The 19,003-nt window shown below is 41.3% G+C and overlaps 1 protein-coding gene across 15 annotated transcripts in view; it reads right to left on the reverse strand.

The window, feature by feature from the left end:
- Window positions 1-19,003, reverse strand: part of AOPEP (aminopeptidase O (putative)) — a 379,056-nt gene that overhangs the window by 121,421 nt on the left and 238,632 nt on the right. For all 15 annotated transcript variants that reach the window (XR_005203205.1, XR_005203206.1, XR_001830582.2 and 12 more), the window contains 3 exons: window positions 11,593-11,695; window positions 10,868-10,975; window positions 72-115 (listed from right to left, as the gene is read on the reverse strand). Coding sequence is in view for 10 of the 15 variants with exons in the window: in XM_017547221.2 (XP_017402710.1) it covers window positions 72-115; window positions 10,868-10,975; window positions 11,593-11,695 (255 nt within the window). In the remaining 5 variants the exon portion in view is untranslated. The remainder of the gene's footprint in view (window positions 1-71; window positions 116-10,867; window positions 10,976-11,592; window positions 11,696-19,003) is intronic.

Consider the following 19,003-nt stretch of genomic DNA (forward strand, 5'->3'; position numbering starts at 1 on the left):
CTAACCAATGGCAATGTCATTTTTAACATTAAAAGTAAAACTGGGCTCTTAATTTCTAAATTAGTCCTTACCTTTTTTCTTCTGGGATGTTCTCCAGCAGCATTTGAAGGAAATCCTGGGATTAAAAAAAGCAAACCATTAAAGATGTCCATCAGTGAATAACTCTGCCGGGAGCCAAGCAAGAGGCTGAGTGCTTCCAGCTACTGACAGCTCACCTGCTATGGAAACTAGACCTATGCTGACTTATTAGGCTATAGACTCAATTTATCAATTTCCCAGGGTTTCAATCCAATCATTCAAAGAGATTTGTTTCGTAAAAACCATGAACACATTAAAAAGTGGAATCTCTGTTATTCTGACCTAATCCAACAGTCTGTTTTGTTTTGTGTTCAGCCATTTTCAAAAGGCTGGCCGTTGGGTAAAGCATGATTCCTCTCTACTCCCCCATGGGAGTTCTTCCTGAACTTTCCCTAGAGATTCCTGTATTCCTAGAGGCGAGTAACTAACTGCAACTCTCTTGTATTGCTCTACCAAATGATAAAGATAAATACCAAGATGGTAAGTCTACCATCAAGGAGCAAAGATGTCCACAAGTCCAAGCACGGCTCACAAGCCCCTGCCTCCATCTGTAGCCTCTTCTCATGCCTTTTTACAAGACCTCGGTCACTGGACATTTGAGATGTTTAGATGATAAGTTTTTTTAACCTAAAGGCATGGCTTACACACACATACACACACATCTTATTTTCCTTCACTATGGAAAATATGAAGTACGATCAAAAGTCGACAAAGCCTTCATGTACCCATCAATGCACAGCGCGTCCTGTCCTATCTACCTTCCCACTTCTTGTATTATTTAGAAGCAAGTCCCAAACATTACATAATTTCATGAATAAAAGTTTTAGTAAATATCTCTAAAAGATATTTCTAAACCCTTAGAAAGTGGAACCTTTGTGGAAAAATAAAAAAAATTTTAAATAAAAAAAAGAGAGAGAGAGAAAAAAGGAAAGCCACATAAAGACCTAAAAAAATTCAAGTATGAATGTTCATTTAGATTTAATTTGTACTTTGAGTATTATGACCCCCTTTTCCAGTCCATTTAACTCTAGAATCTTGATTTGTTCTTAACTGGGGCTGTCAGATAAGAATAGATGCCCAGGCTGGGGGCAGCGGCTCATGCCTGTAATCCTAGCACTTTGGGAGACAGAGGCAGGTGGACCACCTGAGGTGGGGAGTTCAAGACCCACCTGACCAACATGGAGAAACCCCACCTTTACTAAAAATACAAAATTAGGCAGCGTGGTGCCACACACCTGTAATACCAGCTACTTGGGAGGCTGAGGCAGGAGAATCGCTTGAACCTGGGAGGCAGAGGTTGCAGTGAGCCAAGATCACGTCGCTGCACTCCAGCCTGGGCAACAACTCTGTCTCAAAAAAAAAAAAAAAAAAAAGAAAGAAAGAATAGGTGCCCAGTAAAACTAGGGGCATAATTACATTAAAAATTTTTTTGCTATTTAACTGAAATTTGAATTTTACTGATTTTTCTGCTCTGTATTTTTATTTTTTAAGTGGGTAACCCTAGTGTCAACCTTTCCTCATCTTAAGATTTAATAAGATATACTTTGTATAAATATAGAATATGAAACAAGAACAATATTTAACTTTCTTGGAACTTGATGATATTGAGTAACAAATAGATCTATGTTTGAAGTTTTTCTTTTAATAAAATAAAAAACAGTGTTTTAAAATGGGTCCTTTAAAGTGTAAGCCCAGACATGATCAGACAAGAGTTACTCCAGACCGAAGCCCTCCCCACAGAACCAAGCATGCAAATACAGACTCCACACGAGACTCTGATGAGACCCACTTAACTGCGAGACGGAGGCAGTAGCACAGATCTTTGCATTACAGAACAGATAGAATTACGGAGGAACAGAAATCTGCAAACCATTTGTATGATGAGGCATTCTTCTATCATGACACAGAAACACAGCTATCACTATGCTAGTGAAGCCGGCTGTCCCATTTCTCCGTGTTTATGGGTGGTCACAGTCCATTTCTTCCAGAGACAAAGTCTCCCTATTAAGAGCATTAGTGAAATATTTATTTCTTGAAACTTCTCTTCTCCTTCTGAGACTTTGTTTATTGCTGTTTCATGTGAGCTAACAATACAAACAGCAATAAAACTATTGCTTAAAAAAATGGACCATGCAAAGAACAACTCCAGTTGTTCAACAACTGGAGTTGTTCTTTGCCCCTGCAGTGGATATATGGAGAAAAATACCAAAGGAACAAGAGGAATATTTAGAACACAAACAATTATTTTTGCTTGAGGTTCTTAGAGTCATCATTTTTATTATTCAAAAATTATTTTGCAAAAAAGTTGACAGACATTTATCACAATCTAATATATTAATATATTATTTTATAAATGTATTATCTTTTTTGGGGGGGAATGGAGTCTGGCTCTGCCACCTAGGCTGGAGTGCAGTGGTGCCATCTCGGCTCACTACAACCTCCGCCTCCTGGGTTCAAGCAATTATCTGCCTCAGCCTCCCCAGTAGCTGAGATTACAGGCCGCCGCCACCACGCCTGGCTAATTTTTGTATTTTTAGTAGAGACAGGGTTTCACCATCTTGGCCAGGCTGGTCCTGAACTCCTGACCTCATGATCCACCTGCCTCAGCCTCCCAAGGTACTGGGATTACAGGTGTGAGCCACTGTGCCTGGCCTAAATTTAATATCTTAACAGATAACTTTGTAGATTAATTTCTCACTGGCTGCTTGATAGGATTTTTGATTCTTAAAAATCCAAGTGCTCGTAATGATAACTTTTTACTAATTTTACTTCATTATCTCCTTGTAGCCCATACTAATTTATCCTATATTTGCCTGGTAATTCATGCTCGATGATGTGGGGGAAAATTACATTAACTCAATGGCAATAGGGGGAATTTAATTGCATGAGAAGCAGGAGATTCAGAGTTAACCTTAATTCTGCCCTTTTACATTTTTCAATTATAACTGGATCCTTCTGCACAGGATTGCAGAGCACAAGTATCCAGAATTGGGTGTGAGTCCAGGTAAGCACAGGAGGCCCTGGGAACCCTGCTTCATTTTGAAGGAAGATAGTTGTCCTGCCTCCCAGCAAGTTGCCATCCTGGAGCATCTGCCTCTTCCTCCCTCAGAGCTCAAGCCTGCAGGCAACAGCAGTGAGCTGAAGTTGTCAGTGGTGCTGGGGATGACAGGCCCAGAGGATCCCAAAAACCTAACACCTTGGGCATCTCTAAGACATGGGGCCTGCATTCCCACAGGCTATGGGAATGTCTTTCTATGGCATTTGATATTCTTCAGTTCTCTGCTCCATCCCATTCAAGGCAGCTGGTCTCATCCAAGCAGTCTCTGCACCATCTTGCAATGGAATGAACCCACTGGCCCTTCTTACTCCTGTCATAGATTCCATCTTTAACAGTGAAACACTAGTTTTCCTGGTTCTTTTCATCAATTGGCATATACCTCTAGGGTGTACTTATGACTGAAGCTGTTTCCACTTTCTACAGCAGAAGGAAAAAGAAAGAAAAATGGTTATTCCTTCCTGTACCACCTCTTTTGAATTCTTTCATCTGTCTTCTTTCTTTCCTTCAGTGTGTTAGCAGTTTTGTGAAGGCAACTTACAAATCTAATTTGGACAAGGAGGACTTTTTTTTCACAGCTGATTCTAGGGTCATTTGACAAAGTTAGCTAGCAGCAAATAGTAGGGGTCCCAGTTTGTCACCTCTGCAGTATGCCCAAAAACAAATTAAAACCAAAGCCTACCCCCACCCCAGAAATCTATCGTTTTATGAAGCGGCTGGGATGAAATTCTATCTGGATCCTTGGCAATGGTTACAAGGCCACACTCCAGTCAGAAGATACGTTCCTTGAGGATTTTTTTGATTTTCTACTCTCCTAATAATCGATGTGCCAATCAGGTCCATCCTATATAGCCTGTTTTGATTAACACCCAATAACACTAAATGAAGCACTACACATTTCTTAAAAACTAGCACCGATTTTGGCACATGGCTAATTTGGTAACTATTTTTCAGTCCTGGTGACAGTATTCAGCAGAAAGCAGGTACAGGCAGATTCTACTGGCTAAACTGACACCGGCTTAACTATGACATGGGGCTAGCCAGTTTTGTCAAATATTTTATTAATAATTATCATGTTCATAAGGAAGGGGAGGGAGGTAGTGGAGGCAAAACAAAATATGGAAGGAAGGACAGGGTTGTCAGGGTAAGAACTGAGAGGAAATGAAATTGTCAAGAAGAAGTCATTGTTATACTCAAGAGAGGGCTTTTAGTCGGGGCTAGAAAGATGATAATATTGAAATGCTGGACCGGGAGGGTGTTTGGAAGGAAAAGGATTAAGAAGTAAATTGGAAAGGGAAGAACTATAGGGACTTCTGAGTAAAGAAATTGGATCACAGACCTTCATCATCAATAACTAAGCAGCAATTTAAATAAAAACACAAACCTTTTTTCAAAAGCAATAAAAACTTGACCAGTAGCATTCAAACAAGGACAGCCTCATGGCATAAACTTCAAAAAGGCACAACTAAGAAAGAAATCTAAGATTCAAACACAGCTTCTACCCCCAGCCTCATGCTTAGCAGTACTAATACTGGGAACTACCCAAACCCTGCAAATTCTCACAAATATCCACACATTTGGGAAAAAGCAGGAATATCTTTATCTTTCTTCTTTTCTTCCTGTGGAGGGGCTGGAAGTGTTTGCTGGCAAGAGATGAGCAAAACTTGGGAAATAAACAACTCTTCGATGAACTGTTGATGCTCTAGGGATCTACCCTAAATTAGAGAAACAATATTAATTGAGAGGATACCTGCAGTGGGAAAAAGCTCCACCTGTATTAGGTCACAGGAATCTTGGCAGAGGACATTTAACAAGTTTTCAAGAGCAGTACAGCCAAATGTTCCCAACAAAGGCTGTATACAACTCCAGTGGAGCTTTTCTCCTCCTCCCCTCCGTACGTAACAACCAAATTTCAAACTGTAGCTCAGAGGGAAAGAAAAACGGGCATAGGGTAAGTTGGAAAAGGAATCAAAGATAATGTTCCAATACATATGAGAACAAATGAAAGGACAGGAGAGTGCTACCCATGCTGAGAATGAGCAAGAAGAAACGTATGGCAACCATGCAAGCTAACACAGTAACAACTCACATAAAAAGAGAAAGCAGCATAACACCTAAAAGACAAAGAATCCCACCCTGAAGAAAACATAATCCAAGGAGTAGAAGAAAATGCTCCGTGAACACTTTGTACTATAAAATAAATTAACAACTACAGAAAAAATAAGACCATAAATTCGGTAAGATGAAAGCTCAAAGATAAGTTGACAAGACAACAAAATGAGATGGACCTAGAGACTTCATGGCAAAGAAAATAAATTAAGGACCAGTAGAGGAGCACTAATAAAATAGACATAGCAAGGAAAAGAACAGACATTAAAGAAAATAACATTAATAGTAAAGGGGTTGCTTGGGATTACCACAGGTCATGAAGAAGAAAAAGATAAATGCAATTGGAAAATAACAGATATAGAGACAAGGACAACTGGTAACCTTGAAATCCAGAACCCTGCAAGGAGGGAGAATGAATTCAAACATACGATTAAGACATATTCATTTAAAGAAGGAAGAATAGAATCTAGGACTAATGGTATGAAACCACGGACACCAAGCCATTTTCTGATTAAATTACTAGACCTGAAAGATAAGGAAAGAATTCTTCTGTCATCTAAGTACTATAAAGGGGGAGAAGTAGGATGACCACAAAAGTTTCCACAGCAGGATTTAATGCCAGAAAGCAGCTGAGCGACGTCTAAAAGTTGTAAGGGCATCAAAACGTGACCCAAGAATATTACATCCAGTCAGTTTATAATTCAAATATAAAGACAACAGGCGAGCATTCTTAATCAGTAAGAACTCAGAAATCATAGAGCGTGAGTCTGCAACCTGAACACAAATTTGATAATGAAATTCAGCCAGCAAAGAGCTGAATCAAAATAAAATAGTCATTTAAAAAAAAAAAAGGTAAAATAACTGGTGGTAAAAAGTGACATCTTCTAACAATCCAAGTTTACACAACTGCGAAAATTATAGTACATTTTGTAAATGAAATATGCCTTAATATATAAGAATAATAATTAAGAAAAATGTAGAATTAAGGAGAAAGTAGTTAAAGTACACAACCATTTAATTCCTCATCTTTTTTTTGTTTTGTTTCATTTTTGAGACTAAGTCTTACTCTGTCCCAGGCTGGAGTGCAGTGGTGCGATCTCAGCTCACTGCAACCTCCGCCTCCTGGGTTCAAGCTATTCTCCTGACTCAGCCTCCTGAGTAGCTAAGATTACAGGTGTGCACCATCACACCCAGCTAATTTTTGTATTTTTAGTAGAGATGGGTTTTGCCATGTTGGCCAGGCTGATCCCGAACTCCTGACCTTGCAGTCCACCTGCCTTGGCCTCCCAAAGTGCTGGGATTACAGGCATGTGCTACCATGCCCGGCCAACTCCTCATCTTTTACAGTAGTGAATAAACTGTTGTTTTCTAAAAATAAAATATATAGGAAAAGGGAAAAAATAATTTGAATCTCTTAATTATTTTATAATAATGTTTCTTAACCATAGAAGATTGTTTTAGAAAATGAACTTTCTTACATTTATCTTAAGTTTGGGAAGTTATCTCCACTTTAGTTGCCTTTTCACTCATTAAATTCAAGTAAAAGGAAATTTAAAACATTTCATTAAAACACACATATAATCCTATTTTTATAAAATTATTTCTGCCCAGTGACATCTATGCCTGTACACACGCATTTACCACATATACATACACAGATACATGTATGTACATCATATATAACATACAGACACAAAGATAAATAGTATGATTTCTGGAATGTTATTCACATAAGATTAATTATAGGTATTTCTGGGTGGTGGGATTTTGAGTAATGTTTCACATTCTTTGAACTTTTCTGCATTGCTTACAATTTTTTATAGAGTACACGCCAGTGGGAAAAACAATAATTTCCAAACTTAATACAAAGCTACAGTAATCAAGACAATATAATACTAGCACAAGAATAGAAATAATGACTAATGGAATTGAATTGACAGTCCAGAAGTAAATGCTTACATTAATGGTCAACTGATTTTGGCAAGGGTACCAAGACAATTGAACGGAGGGAAAGAATAGTCTTTTTAACAAATGGTTTATGGGACAAGTGGATATTCACATGCAAAAAAAAAAAAAAAATGAAGTTGCATTGTCGTCCTCACAACATATATAGAAATTAATTCAAAGCAGATCAAAGGACTAAATATAAGAGGTAATGTGATAAAACTCTTAGAAAAAAACCCGTAAGAGTGAACCTTTGTGACCTTGAACGAAGCAACGGTTTCTCAGTTATAACACCTGTAGCACAGTAAACCAAAGAGAAAATAGATACACTGGACTTTATCAAAATTAAAAACTTTTGTGCTATAAAGGACACCATCAAGACAGTAAAAACACAAAACATAAAACAAAATATTTGGAAATCATGTATCTGATAAGGGACTTATATCCAAAATATATAAAGAACTCTTACAACTCAATAATAAAAGACAAATAACCAAAACTTTAAAATGGGCAAATAATCTGAAAAAATATTTCTCTAAAGAAGAAATGGCCCATAAGCACATAAAAAATGCTCATTGTCATCAGCCATGACAGAAATGCACATCAAAACCATATAATAAAAAAATCCAGAGGGCATTAAGTGTTGGCAAGTGTGTGAAGAAACTGGAACCCTTGTGCACTTCTGGCGGGAATGTAAAATGTCACAGCCAATGTGGAAATAGTATGGCAATTCTTCAAAAAGCTAAACATAGAATTATTGTATAACCCAGCAATTCCACTTCTGGGTATATACTGAAAATAACTGAAAGCAGGGACTTGAACAGATATTTTACACACTAATGTTCATAGCAGCATTATTCACAACAGCCAAAAGATGGAAAAAATGCAAATGTTCAGGAAAGAATTAATGGGTAAACAAAATGTGGTATATATACACAACGGAGATTCAGCCTTAAGACAGGAGGAAATTCTGGGACACGCTGCAACAGGGTTGACCTCTGAAGACATTATGCTAAGTAAAGTAAGCCACATACAAAAGGACAGATACTATGTGGGTCCCCTTACATGAGGTACCTAGAGGAGTCAAATTCATAGAGACGGAAAGTGGAATGGTGGTTGCTGGGGCTGAGGGAGGAAAGAATGGAGGGTTATCATGATGAAATACCAACAGTGCGAGAGACGGATGGCGGTAATGATTGCACAAAAATGTGAATGTACTTAATGCCACTGAACTGTGAACTTAAAAATGGCTAAAATGGTAGAGTTTTATGTTTATTTTATCACGATTAAATAAAAATGAAAATAAAAAGGGAATAAAGTACTGATACATGTTACAGGAACCCTGAAAACATGGTGTTAAGAAAGCCAGACGCATTGGGAGGCCAAGTTGGGCAGATTCGAGACCAGTGTGGCCAACATGGTGAAACCCTGTCTCTACTAAAGATGAAAACAATTAGCCAGGCCTTGTGGGGCATGCCTGTAATCGCAGCTACTCGGGAGGCTGAGGCAGGAGAATCACCTGAATCTGGGAGGCAGAGATTGCAGTGAGCCGAGATCATGCCACTGCACTCCAGCTGGGGTGACAGGGTGAGGCTCTGTCTCAAACAACAAAAAAAAGAAAGCTCTGCTGCTCAGGCTAGAATGCAGTGGTGCAATCTCAGCTCACTGCAACCTCCAGCTCCCAAGTTCCAGTGATTCTCCTGCCTCAGCCTCCCAAGTAGCTGGGGCTACAGGCACCTGCTACCATGCCTGGCTAATTTTTTTGTATTTTTAGTAAAGACAAGATTTCACCATGTTAGCCAGGATGATCTCGATCTCCTGACTTTGTGATCCAACCACTTCGGCCTCCCAAAGTGCTGGGATTACAGGCATGAGCCACTGCGCCTGGCCAGCATATGATTCTTGTACATGAAATGTCCGGAATAGGCAAATCCACAGAGACAGAAAGCAGATTGGTGGTTAGGTAGGGCTGGCAGGAAAAATGGGGAAATGACTGCTAATGATTTCTTCTGGGTTTGGTGACTATGTACTAAAATTAGATAATGATGATGGTTGAACAACCTCGTGAATATACCAAAAACCCCTGACTTGTAGATGTTCAAAGGGTTAACTTGATGGTATATGAATTTTATCTCAATGAAGTTGCTATGAAAAAACAACAATGTAATCATTCAAAAGAGATAAACAGGCCAGCCATAGTGGCTCACACCTGTAATCCCAGGATTTTGGGGTGCCAAGGCGGGCAGTTCACCTGAGGTCAGGAGTTTGAGACCAGCCTGGCCAACATAGTAAAACCCCATCTCTACTAAAAATACAAAAATTAGCAGGGTGTGGTGGCACATGCCTGTAATCCCAGCTACTCGGGAGGCTGAGGTGGGAGAATCACTTGAACCCAGGAGGTGGAGGTCGCAGTGGGCCGAGATTGCACCATTGCACTCCAGCATAGGTGACAGAATGAGAATCTATCTCAAAAAAAAAAAAAAGAGAGAGAGAGAGAGAAGCAAATGAAAAACTAAACAGTTTGGTTAAGAGAGCAGTAAGAGTTCCACGGGAAGTGATAATCAGAACCTCCAAAGTCATCATAAATACAATGCACTTATTTAACACTGCTGCAGACTCTTGGTGAGAAGTGGTTCAAGCAGTAGGAATTTGGACCAATCAGTCAACCAAGCCTGTAAGACTTCTGAACCAGTTTTCAAATTGCCTTTCCAAATATATGCTTAGGAAGGATTTTCCCCACACCCAATACAAAAATAAAAAGAACACAGAGGAACAGACATCCGGTCTTGTTACGCTCATGTTATTCTTCCATCTCTGTTCAAATTACACGTGCACTTCCTTTACATCTAACATTATAGATAATGTGACTCATAGCTGTATATGAGCACAATTTCAAATAGGGAAAAGATCTCTTAGTCCAATCTATGCTAAGGATGCATCACCTATTTTCTATCAGTTATGAGTGTCATTTTCAGGGCCTCCCACTCTTCATTAACTTCCTTGCTGTGTACTGCTTGGCCCATACCCGTACGAGCTGACAGGGTCTCTGATAGTTTTGTGGCCAGGCTGTCTGCATATTTCAGTGTATCTTGTTATTAATCTATTGATCAAATATTTATGGAGTACCTACTGTGTGCCAATCATGTGCTAAGCACTGGTAAAACAGTATAGTCTGGCCTTGTTGGGCATATACATAGAGTGAAGGAGAGAGAAAAGAAACAAATAGTCCCATAATGAAAACGTAATTACAGACAATGGCAAGGCAATGGAAAGGGCAAAGGGGTGGGACATGTTGGCCTGGATGCACATCTGTTTAGCCAGGTGACTTGGAGGCTGTGGCATTCAAACTAAGACCAGAAGGTAAGGAGGAGGCAATCTTGCAAAGATAAGTCCAGGTAAAAGGAACAGTGGGACTGTTTTATTTTTGTTTTTAAGGTCACTTAAACTATCCACACTACTGTGTATGAGACAGCTTTGGGTTACCGTTTATCTCAGAACTACAGAGAGATCCCCCTCCCTGAAGCAACGCTTTCTCTGTGTCTATTTCATTAACTTCCTATTTTTCCCACTGCATTAAGTGGGAAATCTTTTCCCTACTCTCTAATACTGACATAATCTAATCTTCACGTGCCATACCCCCTCCAATCATATCTCATGGACTCATGAGGACCCGTAAATTACCTGGGAAAGAATCAGCTGTCCGTGAAATGTGTGCACAAATTTTCTTAAAAACGAAAAATAGGTTTCGTCTCCAAATCTTTTGGCAAGAAACCGAAGAAGGAAGTAGCCCTGGAAGAAAGAAAAAAGAGAGAGAGAAAGAAGCCTGCCATGAGTTCATCAAAAAATGCTTAGTCATCCCAAACTAACCCACAGTGCACTGGCGCATCAGAAGGTGCTGTCCTACCCCATCCCCGGCTGCCCTTTACATTTTCACAAGGAAGGCTTGGCACGGAAATTAATTACTTCTCAGCTCCTTTGTTAACGCCATCATCATTGCTGTTTAGACTTGGTTCACCTGAAGCCTGGATGGCCATCGCAGACGAAGAGAGACCCAGCTCTTCCCTGCTCCAGCTACCAGTAAAGGCCTTTACAATGGAACAGATTTCTTCTCACCCATGTCTTTTGGTAGGAACCTGACAGCCGTGTGAGAGTTCTGGTCCTCAAGCGGGGAGAACAGAGGTACAGGGCTGGGAATATTTCAGCTTTCTTTCATTCAGTCTTTCCTAACATGGTATCCTTTTTTGGGTATGAAGTGCTTTAATTACTGAACACTCAGATTATCTGGCCAGTCAGATGTCATTATAATATTTTTGCCTCAGTCATGTTACTTTTTAGTATTCTTTAATTGTAGAGCCTAAAAAACGCTGCACCACAGTAACTGGCTTCTACCACTGAGATGCGCTTACCTTTAAATAATGGACTTGCATGAAGATCTTCTCCGGATTGAGTCCTTGCTTGATAACAGATGCTCCTGAGTCACTTGTGTGGCCAGTTTTGTCTTTACTGGGTCTAAAATGATTCAGTAACCATTTTTTTAAGTATAGCACATTCTTAAGTAATTAGGCCATAATAGCATTTTCTTTCTTATTTTCAGAGTTGCTCAATATCATCCTGAGTCTATTCAATAGTACCACGTATAATTTAGAACAGTTTGTATTACATGCTCATCTACTGAATAAGGAGGGATTTACATTTGGGTTGGAAATGTGAAGTTGGCTACTGGCAAATATTTTACATCAATTTATCCAAAATTAAAGCCTACCAGACCCTCAAAGGATCTAAGCTCCACTACGAATTATCTAAGAACATATATTCTTTTTTGATGACGGACTGGGAAATGCAATGGAAAATGCAACTTTACTTGGAAAAGTAAAGAACTTGCATGTATTTCAAGAAATTCTGAAAGCCCCAATGGTATCTACTTCTCTGGATTTACATTGAGCAATTAAGACTCTTTTAATATTTGTACTTTCCAACCATATTAGAATCACAAAAACAAAATCAGAAAGGTCAAAGGAGCTCATGTTTTTGGAACAGGTGGGGACATCAATAATCACATACTTCAACTTCCTCGTTTCACATGAGGTAAACTGAGGCATACAGACATTAGGTCTACACTAAGTTTGTCCAACCCACAGCCTGTGGGCCACACGTAACCCAAGACGGCTTTGAATGTGGCCCAACACAAATTCGTAAACTTCTTAAAACATTATGAGATTTTTTTGGCAATGTTTCTCAGCTTATCAGCTATCATTAGTGTATTTTATATATGGTCCAACACAATTCTTCTTCTTCCAGTGTGGCCCAGGGAAGCCAAAAGATTGGACAGATATGGTCCCACTCAATGTCTTACGCCTTTTTTTTTTTTTCTTGAGTAAGGGTTTCACTGCCTTCACCCAGGTTGGAGTGCAATGGTGCAATCTTGGCTCACTGCAACCTCTGCCTCCTGAGCTCAAATTATCCTCCTTCCTCAGCCTCTCAAGTAGCTAGGATTACAGGAGCCTTCCACCATACTCTGCTAATTTTTGTATTTTTTATAGAGATGGGGTTTCGCCATGTTGGCCAGGCTGGTCTCGAACTCCTGAGCTCAAGCGATCCACCTGCCTCAGCCTCCCAAAGTGCTGGGATTATAGGTATGAGCCACCACGCCCAGCCTTATGCCTTGTTTTGATTTCTAGTGACATTAGGACGAAAACCAGTGACTCCTTATTATCCATGAAAATCTTTTCTACTATGCTGTATGGTTTCACATATTTTACAAAATTTAAATTTTACTTAAAGTTTTAAATATTTTAAATAAAATATAACAGATCCTTTGAGCCATCTAGTAAAGATTTGTGCAGTGTTACAGTGTAGCTTCAACAGCTAGCTAAAATAAAAACAGGTGAGGAGGTATGTGCAGCTTTCGGCTGTTCTAAAACCAGCCACTCACTGGATCAACACTGAGGAGCACTGTGTTGAGGTGAGGGAAGTCAAGGAACCATGAGACGGCTGGTGTGTTAGAAAGGCAAGGGGTTATTTTAAAAGGTAGCGTGGCGGTGCAGAAGCTGCGTAGCCTTTGGAATATGAGACCTAGTTTAGACTATCAGCCTTACTTCTTACTCTACCTGTTACTTACTGGCAGGTTACTTAAAGTCTCTAACTCATTTACTCACTTGCAAAATGGGAATAATCCTGGCTACCTTTCCAGACCCCGTGGAAAATAACTGATATAATAAATTGCCAAGTCCCTAGCAAGGGTCTGGGATACAGAAATTACCTAATAAACTTAATAAAATATTCCATTTTAACACACAGGATCACTGCTTAAGTCTTAGATGAATATTCTGGGGCATTATCCCAGCAGACGCAAGGCGCAGAATCAGCAGATACCTAAAGGAAAGATGTTGATGAAGACCATCAGAGCTAGCTGCATACTTTTCATTTTTCTACTTGATCCCTGACTTACCTACATGCCCACACTTGTAAGAATAACTAATCCATTTCATCTTCATTTAAGACTCTCCTGAAAAGAATCAGCTTTTTTCACCACTCTCAAGTTAGCCCTGCAGTGCAATGTTTTCATAAGAAAGCCACACTAGCTTTGATAAGGAAAGCCCATCACCCACTGTCTGGGGAAGGAAGACTTCTCAAGAGTCAGTCTAAACTCAAACTAGGTTGCCCAGCCCCAAGACAGGCAGAGCTGCTGTGCGTCTTTTTTGCCCTTGAGCCCCGAATTGAGACTGCTCGAAGGGGAGAAACACAGAAGAATGATAAATCTCTGCTCAGAAGGCTGGCTTCCAGGTGCCAGCTCCCAATAACGCCTTCAGTTGCTGTTTTTTTCTTTGCCTAAAAATGTCCTTCCCGAAAGCATCCCTCACTAACTCTCTTCTTCCATCCTCTCCAAGTGAAGAAGTGCTCAAGAAAATTATTTGATGCTGACAGCATTCAAAGCCAACATACAAGTCCCCAAGAGATTCCTTTGACAGCAGCTTGGTGCCAGAGAGGGCAGTGCACAGGCAAGCTTTGCAAGAAACCAGAGGGGGTGATTTCTAGGAGGAAAAGACACTCCATGAATGGAAACAGGAAACTTCCATCTCGGTGCTACTCTGGTTCTCACAATGCTACTAATCCCAGGTTTTTGAAGACAGACAAAGTATGGGAGAAAGCAGATGAACTACAACCACACAGAGTGACACAGATGGCTCTCACAGGTGAGCCAAATAAGTCAGGCCCATGAGTGCACATACAAATGTATGAGTCCATTTCAATGAAATCCAAGAACAGGCAAAACTGACCTATGGGGATAGAGATCAGAATAATGGTTACCTTTGGGAGGGAGTACTAACAGAGGGTGGAAAAACAGAAAGGTTTCTGAGATGCTGGGAATGTTCTATAGCTTGATTTGAATGTACTTTCATGGGGATAAATCATAAAAATCCTTTGAACTGCCTATCAAAGACTTGTGCACTTTAGGGTACCTGTATTATGTTTCATTTAAAAAGTTAAGAGATGCACGTACATGAAACAGCACATACTTGTGAGACGGAAAGGCAGTCAGTCTAGAATAGGAACTTTGCCACTCACGTGCCACAAGCAAGCACATGACTAGGATGAACTAAGCCCTATGCACCTGAGTACCAATGAGAATTTTTTTAAGTAACAATGTGAGAGGCAGGAAGGGCTGTGGTCAATCCAATGGTCGGTCTACGCCCATTCTCATTTGCCTTCTTCCTTGCCAGTTGTACCACTGAATCTAAAAAGCTACTGGTCATTTTCCAAGTGTCCCTTACAGCTGTGGACAGCCAGGGCACTTAGTCCAGGCCAAAAAGACAAAAGCAGGTGTCTGCTGTGTTTGCATACTGAGGTGGGGGTCTGGGAAAGCTCTTGCTTTCTTTACAAAGGGGGAATATAGGACGGCTACTGCACCTCTTCCCCACAAGGGTGGATGGAGCTGCGACGGCCATCTTGCCCCCATGAGGCAGCAAACCAGTGTTCGGTGGAGAGCAGAATGGACTGACGGAAGGCAAATAGCCTTCTGCTCCTGGGCGGCCTGGGACTGCCTGCCTTCTGACTTCTTATTGTGCATGAAACATAACTATCATTTGTTCAAGTCAACCATTGTTTTATTGTTGCATTAACTGTAGCCAGATTAGTTTCTAACTGGACTAGTACTAACAGCTAGCGCTTCCTGGTTATCCTCTGTGCCAGGTACACTCTGCTAAGCTCTTATTATGCATCACGCCCTCTACCCTCATAACATCCTGATGAGGCCACATCCTGACTATTGCCATTTAAAAGCTAAAGATAGTGGGTCCTAGTGAAGACCACGAAACTGGTTAGTGGCAGAGGTCCACAGAATACCAAAGTCCTTGCTACACTCTGGGGCCTCCCCAAGATCCAGGTCTCCATCTTGGCTGTGCCAAGTACAAAGTGGAGAACCTTAGAGGAATTGCTTACCCTCCCTGAAGCTCAGCTTCTTCACCTGTGAAATCTGTGATGAGACTCAGGTCATGTGGAAGCATTCCATAAAAGCAAAAGTGTTCAACATCTCTTAGATGTTACACTCCAGTGTTTATTTCTTTGGCTGGAATACATGGAATGTGAGAGATCAAGTTACCAAGGTCGTCTGGGCTCAAATGCCCTTGGTTCTTGTTGTACCTGGCACCAAATGCAACAACTGAGATTGACGTGCCCTTTCCCTTCTCCAAGCCCTCCTTTTCCACCGCAACCACAGAGGCAATACGGATATTTAAAGAGTGGGCAGGTGGCAGTGATATTTGATACATAATGATTTGATTTGGAATCGGGCCTCTTGAAGAAAGTACCAATACTGCAGGATAACCCCAAGAGTGGGATTTGGGAAAATGCCTCTGAACAGTTCTCCTGGCCTGTCAGCTGGGTCTGAACACCCACCTGCTGCTCTGCCGCCGTCCAGATGGGCCGTCCACCAGCACTCTTTCTCTCACATTCCCGGCAGTCAGCATGACAGCCACAAGAGATCTTTATCTGAAAACTTGCTGCTGCCATGCCTGAGCTAGGGACTAAGCATCTCAGAAATTAGTCAGAAGGGAATTAATTAGCATCTCAACATCTCAGTGTTTCTGCTAGTCGCAGCTGCCCCACCAGGTCTGACAGCTTTGAGAGCAGGGCCTCACGCACCCGGCAATAATGGAGGAAGTGAAATCTGACCCTTGTGTAGAGACTGGCCTGAGAGTACCGATCTGAGCCTGAGATGCACAGGTGAGACCTGCAGGGGAAGCAGCGTGACACACTGGGTGAGGGCTTGGACCCAAGTCTCTCCACTGCCACGTGATCTTGAGCATGAGCCCCATGCAGCCCAGCTCCCTCATCTGTGAAAAGGGGACAGTGAGAGTCACTGGAGCAGCTCCCAGAGCTGCGTGGCACCAGAGCACTCAGCCAGAGCGCCTCCTGGCATTCAGTAGCCCAGTGTAAATGTGGCTATTACAATAATATTGTGTTCTGACTGAGGTTCCGGTAGCATCAGCTAAACCTTCCTCTGACAGGCAAAGACATTAAGAAGACCTGGCGTCATAGTTACCCATATGAGCTGTTGTCATTGGGGAAAGCTAGGAGAGGGGATACCGGAACTCACTCTACTACTGTAGTCACTTCTTGGGAGTTTAAACTTATTCCCAGATGAACAGGTTTTAAAGATACCACATACAAATGTAGCCTATACTCTCCCCTGGTGAGATCGCTGATTTTGAATGCAAACCCTGTAAGGGCTGGTCATTAAGCTTGCTCCCTGACTCATCATCATCAGAAAATAAATAAAATAAATAACACATTTCAAGAGTCACGTAAAGTCCTACTAAGCTAGGCCTGGGCATCTTCCTTACACATGCCTCCCCTCAGTATACACTGCTCCGTGAAGACAACTCTGGGTAAAACATGAAGGCAGAATGATAAAAGCACAGGAATTTTCTATTCACTGTTTGTTTTCTGTGACAATTTTCCTATCTATAAACTGTGAATAATGAACACTTGCCACTGACTAGCATTTGCAGTGCGACCAAAAGAAATAGGACAAAAGGCTGTGAACAAACCTTTAACTAATAAATTTGTATTGTATCAACGCTGCTGGTATTTGGCAGGTGTGACTGTCTGTATGCTTTTCAAAATGGATTTAACAGCTACCCAGCAGGAAAGGCTTCCCCACCGGGACCATCAGCCTGCAGCAGACACAGAAAGATATTCCTCTGGTGTTGAAAAAGGCAATTGCTAAGATGATTTAAGACAGAAGGAGGATCCCTCAGGAGCCACTGGAAAATAAAGAAGGTTTATTTTGTCTTCCTGATAGTGAAACAACCCAGTGGTGGGTATCCATAGAAGTTTCAGGGTCCAGGTCAGCTGCTAATGAATGTGGCAAGGAGAAACTCTACAGCTAGCAGAACTGTGGAAAATGCAAACAAACCACACATTTTGATAATCAGGGTAAGAGAATGAAAGATGAAACTCAGAAAAGCAATGAGTATCACTATAAAACCAAAAATGTCCTCAGGTCTTGATGGCCGAAGCATCAGAAGTTCCTCTCTTAGAAACAAAACACCACATGGAGAAAAAATAAGAAACAGATCAACGCAATGGTCTGAGTGCTGTATTACCTCATTCAACACAGCAAGTGATGATCTAGACACATTTTCAAAAGAGACAGAGAAAAATGGAGAGCCAAGACACCCATGTCACTGCACAGGTGGTTTCTGCTAAGGGTGGTTCTCAGAGAACATGGACAAAAGATGAACAGGATGCTGGAGAAGGGAAAAACCCACACTACATAAAGAGAGCTGGGAGGCTGTAAAATGACTGCCAAGATGACAAAACTTCAGGATGAGCTAGTGGAGAAGACCCTGGACAACAAAAAGGGCCTTTGGAGGTGAAGTTGGGAGCATAAGGAAGACCAGGTGCTTAAGAGGAGGCAGAACGAACAGAACAATTCGACTCCCACTTTGATTCAACTTTCCTGCCAAGGAGAATGATTTTCAAGCTACTCATGGCAGAGCAAGGCTTGCCATGTGGGAACTGCTGCGTGGTACTGGTGGACAGGGCTCCTTCCAGTTCCAAGGCCAGGTGAGGGACAGGCTATAGCTCTGAAAGCTTCCACCTGTGATACATGTGATCACAGATCTCCGGGGGGATCTAGTCACACAATGACAAAGAAGCTGATGGAGGTAGACAGCTATTCTGATTTGCAAAGATAAGAGATGGTGGGCAAAATCTGTGATGACGTTACTGAACAGAGTTTGTGAGCACTTAGAAGAGCAAAATGATGAACTACAGGAGTTACAGTAGACTCCTGAGGGCCAATTCCAGAAATTTACTGGGGCATCCTGACTTCTGCAAGGCGGCTAGCAGAATGGATGTGGTGGTGAGCATGCTATGGTGGTCGTTTCACGGCTTTATGGAAGGCTAAAGAACAGAACCCCAAGGGTGTTGATTAAATTATTTGCTATCTGGACAGAGGTCCTTAGGGCTGTGCCCAAGGAATGGTGATTTCTTGGCTGAACAGATTTACCTATGAGCTACAGCTGGGAGTCTAGCTGGTTGATTGACAGCATCCACAGTCAAGAACAGCAACCACAGGCTGAACTGAGAGTCCAATTAATAAGAAGAAAATATCTAATAGAGAGAAAAAGTTGTTTATTTATTTTTCTTTTTATTTTGTGCTCTACAGGATTCACTTGAGTTGCGAGAGAAAACGTTTTTTAAAAAGTAACTGTTAGCCGGGCGCGGTGGCTCAAGCCTGTAATCCCAGCACTTTGAGAGGCCAAGGCGGGTGGATCACGAGGTCAAGAGATCGAGACCATCCTGGTCAAC

The sequence above is a fragment of the Cebus imitator genome, unplaced genomic scaffold (genome assembly GCF_001604975.1).
Source record: "Cebus imitator isolate Cc_AM_T3 unplaced genomic scaffold, Cebus_imitator-1.0 Scaffold196, whole genome shotgun sequence".
Classification (NCBI taxonomy): Eukaryota; Metazoa; Chordata; class Mammalia; order Primates; family Cebidae; genus Cebus; species Cebus imitator.